This window comes from Diadema antillarum, unplaced genomic scaffold, assembly GCF_040938485.1.
Source record: "Diadema antillarum isolate AM-2024a unplaced genomic scaffold, OU_Dant_1.0 seq00000702_RagTag, whole genome shotgun sequence".
NCBI classification, from domain to species: Eukaryota; Metazoa; Echinodermata; class Echinoidea; order Diadematoida; family Diadematidae; genus Diadema; species Diadema antillarum.
Genome location: NW_027271607.1, coordinates 107,072 through 118,644, shown reverse-complemented (window position 1 = coordinate 118,644; position 11,573 = coordinate 107,072). Strand labels below are relative to the sequence as shown.

The 11,573-nt window shown below is 38.0% G+C and overlaps 1 protein-coding gene across 1 annotated transcript in view; it reads right to left on the bottom strand.

The window, feature by feature from the left end:
- Positions 1-31: 31 nt before the first annotated feature.
- Positions 32-11,573, bottom strand: part of LOC139737737 (melatonin receptor type 1B-like) — a 29,203-nt gene continuing 17,661 nt past the window's right edge. Inside the window, exons 3-5 of the mRNA XM_071648414.1 lie at positions 3,293-3,562; positions 471-728; positions 32-151 (exon numbers count right to left, since the gene is read on the bottom strand). Coding sequence (XP_071504515.1) covers positions 32-151; positions 471-728; positions 3,293-3,562 — 648 coding nt within the window. The remainder of the gene's footprint in view (positions 152-470; positions 729-3,292; positions 3,563-11,573) is intronic.

The window sequence follows — 11,573 nt, the reverse complement described above, 5'->3', positions numbered from 1 at the left end:
CTCTGCAATTTGGACAGCTGGTGAATCGGGGCTAGGACTTCGTCGCAGCGGCTGTGGAGCCTTCCACCGCCTGCGACTCGCCGATCCCAACGGTGGTGCGACAGCATCTGACTCGATCCAGGAAAAGCAGTTTCTTGTATCCATTTCGATACTACAAACGCGGGAGAAAAACCAAAGAAGCGTGTTATCAATTCTTTTCTGCTACCATCAATTCAAAATCCCCCTTGAAAATAGGAAGTGAAAAAACACACGTACAAGTATAAAGAAAAGTTTCAAGCTGACGTCACAACATAAATGAAGCACTAGGAGGGCACGCTGTTAAAACATCAAAGGACATGGGGTTATGGAACATGATTGTATGTGTGTTTGTGTGTTTGTGTGTGTGTGTGTGTGTGTGTGTGTGTGTGTGTGTGTGTGTGTGTGTGTTTCTCTCTCCGTCTCTCTTTATGAGTTTTCGTCTTCGTACTCACCCGGCGATTGGAGATACCGTAGAGAATGCTGTTGAGGCTGGAATTGAGGTGAGCGAGAATAACGGCCCCGACATAGAGCTCCTTCGGGTAGACGTTGTGGACGTCAGTGAGGACGACTACGGCGTACGGTGTCCAGCACGTGAGGAACACAAGGAAGATGATGAAGACGGTAACCATGAGGCGGCGGTCGGCCTTCGAGATTTGGGGTAGCTGGTTAGCCGGATTGGCGCCACGGGTCTGCGCGTCCCAGCTGCGAATCTGTCGATGTCATAATTATGTTGACGTGTGGTTATGTTTGTTCGTTTGGTTTTATTTCTCTTTTTTTATTTCGAATCACACCAAACAACAGAATACATACATTAAAAAAATATATTATTACACGACGCATAAGTTTAGCATGCTCTCTTACAAATTAAGTCAAAATACATGCATACATTATGAGCATACAAGTATTCGATGTATGAGTCGTATAGCATAGTATCACATCGATGTTCAGAAGGAATTCGTGAAAATAACAACTGTAAATGAGCTGAATGATGATTAATTATTCATTCTGAACATGTAATGTCGTTTGAATAACCAAATTAAAAAAAAACAGAGAAAGGGATCTAAACGCATTGATTTGGGAATTGTGCATTTCTTTAGACATTGTACGAACAGAAAAGCAGGAGACCGCGATCATTTAAGATATAAATATTAGAAGAAGAATCATACGAACGAAAGATGTGTGACTAACAACATATTTATTTAAAGAAAAAAAAAATGTGTGGAGTTGTTCGCAAACAATTGAAAATTTTTCACTTAAAGCATATGATTATGTTTTCGATGTTTATTTTAATTTCATGGCTCCTAATGCAGATTAGAGAATTAGCCAAAAAAAAAAAGACATAGATTTCTCCAATCAATTACAGAAGCTTTTTTCTGGTGTTACATAGGTTGCAAATCAGTGCTCCCATAACAATTTGGGGTACTTGCCTTTTCTTTTTTAAAACTGCATTGTGTTTCCTGGTTCTAAATCATGTGGGTCCCTATAGGATTACCAAATCTCCCGGTCTGGTATGTTTGTTTGTCTGTTTGTTTATTTGTTTGTTCGTTTTTTTGGTCGACAAGGCTCAAAGAAATCATTACTTTCCTTAAACTATATCGTGATGATCGAGATCAGATCTAAATTCAAATTCAAATTCAAACTTTATTTTCACTTTTTTTTTCAACAGAATGTGCAAGAAACATTATGATAAATTTGACATGCAAGTCGTTGAAAATATACATAGCCAGACAGGGATAACAACATGTTAGAATGTCTCCATGATTAGTACAAAAAAAAAAGAAACATACACTCTATATAATACACTCTGCGAAAAAAGGGAAGGCACCCACTCAAAAGACTATGCTTGTATCATGTGAGTACACTGTAAAAACATCGGTGTTAGATTTAACACCACGGGTGTTAAATCTAACACCGATCAAACTTCAATAGAGGACCACACCCACAGGTGTTGAAAATGCACTGTGATGGTGTTGAAAAGTGTTCACCTGACACTTCGTGGTGTTAATTTGACACTGTACCTGGTGTTATTTTGACACTGTACTGGTGTTAATTCAAAAATGACACCACATGGTGTTGATTTGATATTTGTTGGTGTCAATATCAATGGTTTAACACCCGTCCAACTTCAATAAGAGACCACACCAGCTGGTGTTACTGTGGTGTAAATTTATTTTCACATTTTTTCAAAAATCTAGTATTTTAATGTAAAATTCTTGATCGTCTTGTTTAAATTAAAAATCAGCAAGAAGTGCAGTTACTAAGAAACTCTTCAAAAAACAGTTTTATATTTGGAAATGACACCCGGAGGTGTTAATTTAACACCATAAATGAGCACCGAAAATTTAACACCAGCTCGGTGTTCACTATTTAACACCGGACTTCTTGCAGTGTACCTCTGGGGGAAAGGGAAGAAGGGGAGTTACTTGCAACATTGATGGTAACTTTCTTGTCCTTGACAAAATTATCTGTTAATTGCAGCTTCTTCTCTGTCTTTGTATGAACATCTATAACTGTGTGACACACAAAGCATCACACAAGCAAATACGAAAAATGCACATGCCTGCACATGCACGACCCCCCCCCCCCCATGAGGTACCATCACATTATTTTATGCACAAATCACATAATTATCCCAACTCGAGGGCAATCAAAGTCAAGTATACATAATAGATCCAGTGAGTGGCAACAATATCAGTAGCACCTTTACTGAACTTTGCAGAAAACCAGACAATCCCTTCAAAAGTTATGAATTGTTGCAGTTTTGATTTAAAACCCATGTTTCCTTATTGAATCAAATGTACTGCATTATTTGTATTATATGTAACGATAAATGTTTCACAAAGATTTTTTTGTTACGCATGCAGTATAGACTGCACTTTTGTGTTGCTCCTTTGTCATTTGGCTTTGTTTTCTTTAAATTTGTCACATACATTTAATTCATTTTTGGTTTGGTTTGATTTGATTTGATTTGAGAACCAAAAGAAATATGAACGAACGAACGAATGTCAGACACGATTTGTTCTTTTACTTCTTTATGCCAATTATTGGGGGAGGGCGTGGCACAATAATGAAAATGATTCATTAATTTCAGAATACAAAATTTTCTTTCGTGTATCGTTCACAACACACATAGGCCTAGTGTTCTTGTTTTGTTGTTGTTGTTGTGGGTTTTTTTTTTTCAGGTGTAGATTCTTTTATAGGGCTTTTGAGACAAAAAGAAAAATCAACGATGTGGTAGACTGTCCAGGACAAGAGAGATTGCTTTAATACGTACCCTCTCCTCGCTTTCTTTTACAAACTTGTAGACCTTGATGTAGCAGAAGAGCACCATGCAGAGAGGAATGACCACGCCCATGGCCACAAAGTAGACGGTGTAGCCATAGTGGTGGATGCGGTCGAAGGAGCATCCCATCTTCTTTTCGTCGAAGATGTGGGCGCCGAGCCCGACGTAGTTTGGGAGGTCGATGAAGAAGCAGAGGACCCAGAGGAACAGCGTCATAATAATGGTGTTGCGACGCGTGTAGATGGTACCATAATACTTTGACTGGGGATAGCACAAAGAACAACAGCAACAACTTCACTCTGTGACCATGGTGAAATTTTAACCCTCTCTGCGCCTATGAGTCACATGTGCACAAATTTCATACACAAACATGATGGCCAGGATATTATAAAGTAGGCTCCAATGGTTAACCCCTGTAAACATATGGGAATCACGGGGGGGGGGGGGATGCTTTGGTGCGAACGCACCCCCTCCTCCCTCCTTCAAAAGAGAGCGGGAAAGAGGCCCTTTTTTGGGAGGGGGTGGCAGCTGAAGAAACTCTAAAGTCGAATCACAAAGTTGCGCTGAAGCCCCCCCCCTTTTTTTTTTTTTTTTTTTTTTTTTTTTTTTTTTTTTTTTTTTTTGCTTGTTAACTGATGAGCCGGAAGTTGAACCAGAAATGCACCCCCTCCCCGAAAAAAGCTTGTGACGGCCATGAAGCACATTAAAAACAAACGATTGAAAGAATATTGGAAATATAGAATGTATTGCAATTAACAACCTTGCTTACAAGTTATGCGAATGGTCACGTGACAATAAAACCAATCATTCATACACTGAACAGTGTCTCCAGCATTTAAAAATGACAATTTTGTACGGTAGCGTTGATCAAAAAAAGTCCCATGTATGCAATTTTAGGAAATTATGCTTTGATTTGAGCTATCAAAAATCCCCGATATCAATATGTGCGGAAATGTACATTTTAAAGGCGCCATCTATTGACCCCTGGCGGAGGAATGATATACAAAAAGCTGAAATTGGTTCGGGAACTCTTTTTTTTTTGTTTTGTTTTTTTTTTTTTGTTACAGACATCGCGTGCACGATTTTTTCCCCTACACTGACTGAATGTCGCTACTTGCCGTCAATCATTCCATTTTAAACGTTGCTTGACACTACAGATTATGCATTAATTCCTTCAGTCAATTATTCCACTTAAGTGCACTTTTCAACTTTGTTGTTGTAGTCAATCTTCCAAAGTGCGCATTGCTATTCTTTGTTACTTCACGTGGTTTCATACGTAGGTTGATTATTCTTTCTTGATCTTATAAGTATTCTTACAAAATGATAAAACAATGATTGATGCTTTCAAATTAAAATGCATTTATGAGGATTTTTCGACATGGAATATTATCATATTACAAACACATACAGTCATTTCTTTTTGTTTACAAGACAATAGAACATACAGTGTGTACATCTGAATATAAAACTGAGATATACATTTACAGATTAAAGAATAAGAGAACACGTCATTTGGGAACCACTCGGGATAACGTGAATCAAATGATCTGACTGAATTATAGCACATGTATTGGGAGTGTGAAATAATAGAAAACCAAACAGTAAGATCTCCACAAAAGTACTTCAAACCATTTTCATCTTCAGATTAATACATGAGACCTGCTTCAAGGCATGCTAGCTTGTTCAATCACGCCTTTGAGTTGGGTCTTTCCTCTCCCTCTCTCTCTCTCTCTCTCTCTCTCTCTCTCTCTCTCTCTCTCTCTCTGTGTCTGTCTGTCTGTCAGTCTGTCTCAGACGCTTTCTCTGTCTCTCTATCTAACGTTACTTTTCTTACAGGTAGCAGAGCCTTGAGCATCTTCACTATATACGGAGTTGACGCAATAAAATTTCTCGGTAATCAGTCGAACTGATGGTACATGCCTGCTTCACTCTTGATGACCATTCCACTCATTAGCGAGAATGTTTACCTCCGCTACGCATATTTCGTTGATATCTGCATTTGTTTTTACTGTTTCTTTCCATACACTCTGTTCATACGAAGAAGTCATACGTCTTCTTCGTCATTATCTCTTTTTTTTTTCTTCTTCTTCTTTTTGATAAATTCACATTAAGTTCCCTTTTCTTCTCTCTCCACGATGTTTCTCTAACTCAACATGTTGGTTTTTTGTTGTTGTCCGTTTCATTACTCATCTTTTTTGTTTTTACAGTTAACACGTCATTGCTCATTTTCCTGTATTATGTATAGTTCACAAGCATGCACTTATCTTGTTCCCCTCCTATGTATATATTTTCTCTGTATTTTCAATCCGATTCTGTCGGATTTTTTTTTTTTTTTTTTTTTTTTGGGGGGGGGGGGGGGTCATTTTTCACTAGTCTTATGCCGTGTTGATTCTAATCGTACCTCATTCTTTGACTCCCTGCGATACATAACATAATATGTGATTGCTCTCAATATAATTTTTATTAATATTTTCGTTGATATCATTTAAACCTAGTAGCAACTTCGCAGCGTTCCTTTATAGTAGATTTTGACTAAGTATAACATTCGTTGTTATTGGTTACATCGCATCATGTTCTTATTTCTCTTCTATTCTTAATTCATGTAACCTTTATTCGACAATAGCAACGCTGTATCATGTCTATTTGTGCGTGAAATGTGAATACATTACTGTAAATCTATAACCATGTGCACGTGTATGTATTTATTGTGAGTTTGATCTGGCAAGCCTGGTATCGGAAGGCTTCTATCACCCTCTCTTTCTTGCTCTTTCTGTCTCTCCTATTATCCCCCTTATCCACGAGCATCATGTTGGACATCCCCCCCCCCCTTCTCTTATTGCATTAACGTATTGTATCATCGATTGCCAAAGGGTCAAGCTTATAGCTTATTATTGGCGACCGTTCTGTTTGGTAATTCATAACACATGTACTGTAATTGTGTCACAAATGTATTTGTAATCAAAATTGTTGAAATTGTAGAAACGAGCTATAATGAGGAGTTTCATATTTGTATATATTATGTTTGATTATGTTGATAAAAAAAGATGTAAATGATGCCATACGGAGAATGAATAAATCAAATCAAATCAAATCATCACGTGTTCGTATGAAATCTCGCTGTGTAGCGCAGCTGTGCTCTATACCAAAACATTTACATCGTGGCTATGGAATTATCTGCCCAGTGATATGGGGCAAGGACGTATCCAATACGTACATTGTTGGTATAAGGGTTAGGCCCCAGTCACAAAATGCTCTGCGTCCGCCGTTACGTCCAAAAAAAGTCATTTTTTCTGCGGACTCCCGCGGATCCCTTGCCGTCACCAGAAAATTTTCACAAAACATACGGGGAAAAATGCGGGTGATACGGACAGATACGACCAAATGCGAATACTTGTGTTCACTTGCGGATATTCTTACGGATTGGCGCGTAATTTGTTCTTTCAACTTTCGTAAACTTCCGAATAGTTCTGAACACTTGCGGACAATTGCTAATATTTACGGAAAGTTGCGGATATTTTCGGATGTTACGGATAGTTACAGATTGTTATACATGACAATGGACAATATGGTTTTCTTCTGACGATCCCTGCCAAGTCAGTGTATTATGACAGCAAGTTTATCACATATTGGACTGTCTTATATTGTACACTGTGGAAAACTGAAATTGAATTACGTACAAGTTGTGAAAAGCTTTCGTATTCCTTTAATTTGCTTTACAGTAATAAAAGATGAGATTTTGAACTTGAAGTTTGAATTCTATTTGAGCAACTCAAATATGAAGTAACATCATAAATGTAAAGAATACATAACATAATTATACCACAGATAAAGTACAATATAGATCGACAAAGTGAAACATTAGAGTAAGAAAATATTACTTAAAGTCATGGAATAGACAAACTGTGGTTACGCTGTCATTGTGCAGTGATATTCATGAGTTACTGGGTTATGTTAAGGAGATTGTTATAATAAAGCAATGCTTATTGAATTTCCAGAAAAAAAAACGACATTAGGACTTTCGAACACCCCTCCCACACCCAAATACAATATACATATATATATATATATATATATATATATATATATATATATATATATATATATATATATATATATAAAAGTGTGAGTCGTGTGTCTTCAGCTAATGATGAACCCCTGGGTCGTCGCATCTTTTTGGAGTGTGTATGTAAACGAGAGTAAAGAGGCGGTAGACGTTGCTTAATCCTAAGTAGCGTTCTTAACCGGGAATGAGTGTATAATAATGTGACGGCACTTATGTGCTCTTTTTGTGTGTACCTATGTTCCGCTTATTCATACACACACTCCTTGATTTAATTACTATTATGATTTCATTAATTGCCGTTATTGTTTATATGGTTGCCTGCTTTGACATGCGCGAGGAGCTTCCGTATTGTGCGCACACATCCGTATCCATTGTGTGTGTGCAGATGTTTAGTCATACGTACACTGTATTTGTAAATGTTTATATTTTGTATGCTTGTTTGTGACTGTATATCTGCATGTTATATTATGCAAGATTGACGCATATATTCACCCCCACCTGTGTAATTATTCCCTGCCGTCTCTGCCTCTTTCACTGTAGTTATCAGTTCCGCTATTGTTTTGATCATCATTATTATTTTCTATTTGTGTATATGATATCCATGTTTTGTATCTTGTCCCCAGTCTTGACAAAGGGCAGGAAGCCCGAAAGCTTGAGTAAACTCACTTGTGAGGATTAAGCAACGTCTACCGCCTCTTTACTCTCGTTTACATACATATATATATATATATATATATATATATATATATATTTATATGCAAAGCTCCACACAAACTTTTTTATTTGGTGGCCCGATGGGGCCACCAAAATCATCAATTTCAAATTTTTGGTGGCCCGAGAGAAAAATTTGGTGCCCCCCCCCAAAAAAAAAAAATAAATAAAAAACGTTAAAATTCCTGCTTTTTTTGATGAGTCAACTATTTAAGTTTTACCATAGTAAGAATTGGAAGTTGGACATATCTACTCATAAATAAACCTCAACAACTCGCAACACTCACTCTGAGGCACTCATTCAGTCCTTTTCATCCATCCTTTAAACAAATTTAACTGCTGAAGACTAAGTAAGACTAAGTATAAATGTTCATTGACAGGCACATGGGTTGCAACGTCTTAACATAAATAAATGACACTTTTCAAAAAACTTTGGTGGCCCGAGGTGGGCCACCAAATTTGCCCTTTTTTGAAATTTGGTGGCCCAGCTTTCATTTTTGGTGGCCCCGGGCCACCTGGCCACCCCGGGCCACCTGGCCACCATTAGTGTCGAGCCCTGATATAATATGTATATATAATTATATATATATATATATATATATATATATATATATATATATATATTATATATCGTCGCTTGCCCGGAAGAAGGGAACGAGCGCGCGAATACGCGTAAAAAATAGATTTCGAGAAAATCGCAATTTAAAGTTTCAATTGACTATATCTTTGATATTTGAATATCAATACTGCTGAAAATTCACAAGTGAACAGATAATATTCCAATTTGGTACTAGCTAAAGTGGCTATAATGAATAATCTACAAATCTTATGATATTGCTTATGATCTTACCTCATGCAGGTCTTTTCTCGAAATCTATTTTTACGCGTATTCGCGCGCTCGTTCCCTTCTTCCGGGCAAGCGACGATATATATATTATATATATATAATGTATATATATATATATATATAATATTATATATATATATATATATATATATATATATAATGTATATATATATATATATATATATATATATATACATTCCATCGAGCGTAAAGTGGGTATAAGACTATAGAGAAATATTTAATTTGTTCTCATTTTTTATAGTTTCTCGCTGTCCAACACTTTCCCCGGCCAGAAAAGTGAATGAAATGCTGTCACCCAATCCTCTACCAAAAAATATTGCCCTTTTCAAAAAATATTACACATTCAAAGAGTGCCAAAAAAAAAAGTTCAGCACCAAGCTAACCGACGTCATGTGTATATGGGGGCCACCTAAAATAATCATTCGTGCGAGAAATTTCATAACTTGACCATGCGGTTCTGCCTCTCCACTGCTCCGACTGTGTTGTGGCATTCCTTCAGGTAAAGGCGCTGCAGCTTGGCAACACGAGTTGTGTGGCTTCCCCACGAGTCTCTGTGTTCCCATGCGAGTAAAAAACGGAAAACGTCAAAGGACGTAATCGTCCGCAGCATCCGTAACTGTCCGCAAATATCCGGAAGCGGACGCAAGTGTTGTTATACGTTGACTTGCGGTTACTTTCGGATACTCACGGTGGACGTAAACGAACGCAAAGGGACGGGAGGTAAAACTTTTTGCGGATGGCCTGCGTCAAAGCTACGGATAGTTACGTTCAGTTACAGATGATTACATTTGGTTACGGTTAATTGCGTAAGTCTGCATCCGTGGAGTCCCTCTGCGAAATTTTGAACATTTCAAAACTTCGCAGGCTTGTTGCCGTCATTTTGCGTTTCTATACGGGTGAGGTACGGACAGTTACGTCTACGCTGCGTCCCCCTGCGTCCACTCATCCGTATCTATCCGCGGCGGACGTAACCCATCGTAAAGCACTGTGTGACTGGGGCATAAAGCCTGCCGTAAAGACCTCTTTTTGCGTTATGGCACTGGTAGACGCAGTAAGCTCGCCGTTTACCTGGCCGCAAGTCTGCTCAGCACTACATGGCTAGCTGTACGTAATATAGGCAAGAGTTTTTGCACGAAATCAGTATCAGATCTAATAGGGTCTAGACCTATGGAAAACGCATTACGATCAAGAGAATTAACTATAACAATTTGAGAGTGCATAATCATGTTCTGTTGATGCACCAGTACTAGACTAGAACTCGAAATACTAATTTATCATTCATAACCGAGGCCGCCAACAAAACGACAATCGGAATATTCAGTACTTGTCATTCTACAATCCAGTATTGTGCATGATAGAGCATGCACTAATTGCATAATATTGACCGTTATCATGTAGGACTGTAGATACTCGTCAACATTTGCTCTATTTCTTTTTTTTTTCTTTTTTTCTTTTTTGATATTTTGCTGTTGTTGCGCCCCAAACTTATTTTTGGACTGGATTTCACCTTTAAGCTGTATGTCAATAGATCCCAGCATCCGATCAAGGTGTTCACTAACCATAACCCTTTGAAATTTCGGGAACTTTCTCAGGAAACGCAACATAAAAACCAAAGACTGACGATCAGAGCTGGATTTGAGCATTCCTATTGTGTAGTCCATCTTTGCTCCTATTTCGAGACAGGGTGTGATGACAATGTGTTCATTAGCGGTTCCTCTCCTGCACGTCCCGGATGTGTGCCAGACATAATCACCGCAAGTTCGTTTACTCGTGTAATTTGCTCTTGGAAACATCACCAGTAAACATCACCGAGGACGCCGCCTCAAGCAGAATAAAAAACATTTTTCTTCATCTTTTCTTCATCTTTGCGCCAGCGCGACGACCTTTAATAGAAAGACAAAAGCATCCACGGATTGACGAGACTCTTAAGGCGAGAGGTAATGAGAGGACCGCTGGACGTGTCTGTGCAGCTCATTTTTCTGTTTGAGGTATTACGTAACTGTAACATAGCTCCATCTGTATCACGCGCACAAATGTATAAACTTGCAAAAATAAGTTAATCTGATGAAAAAGAGGTAATGTCGTGGAAAAAAAGTATAAGTTACGTGAATGAAAGTACCTCGATGAGAATCAAACTATAAAGGGAAAAAGATATTGATGTACGACGTCCCGGACGTGTGCCAGACATTATCACCGCATTTCGTTTACTCGTGTAATTTGCTCTTTGAAACATCACCAGTAAACATCACCGAGGACGCCGCCTCAAGCAGAATAAAAACGTTTTTCTTCATCTTTGCGACGACTTTTAATAGAAAGACAGAAGCATCCACGGATTAACCGTCGGATCAGACGAGACTCTTACGGGGAGAGGTAAAATAGAGTAAAGTCTCACGAGTTCAACGGTTAAAATTTGACTGAAATCGGATAAAAAATAAGGAAGTTATGAAATTTTGAAGTTTTGCTAATTCCTGCAAAACAGTTCATGTAACTGTGGATATGAATATGCAAAGGAGTGAGCTGACATGTCATAACCTCACATTTTTCCATTAATCGTGTACCAAAAAAAAAAAAAAAAAAAAATGACGAAAATTCAGTGTTTCTGTCATTGAAGTCTGAAACATTATACTATT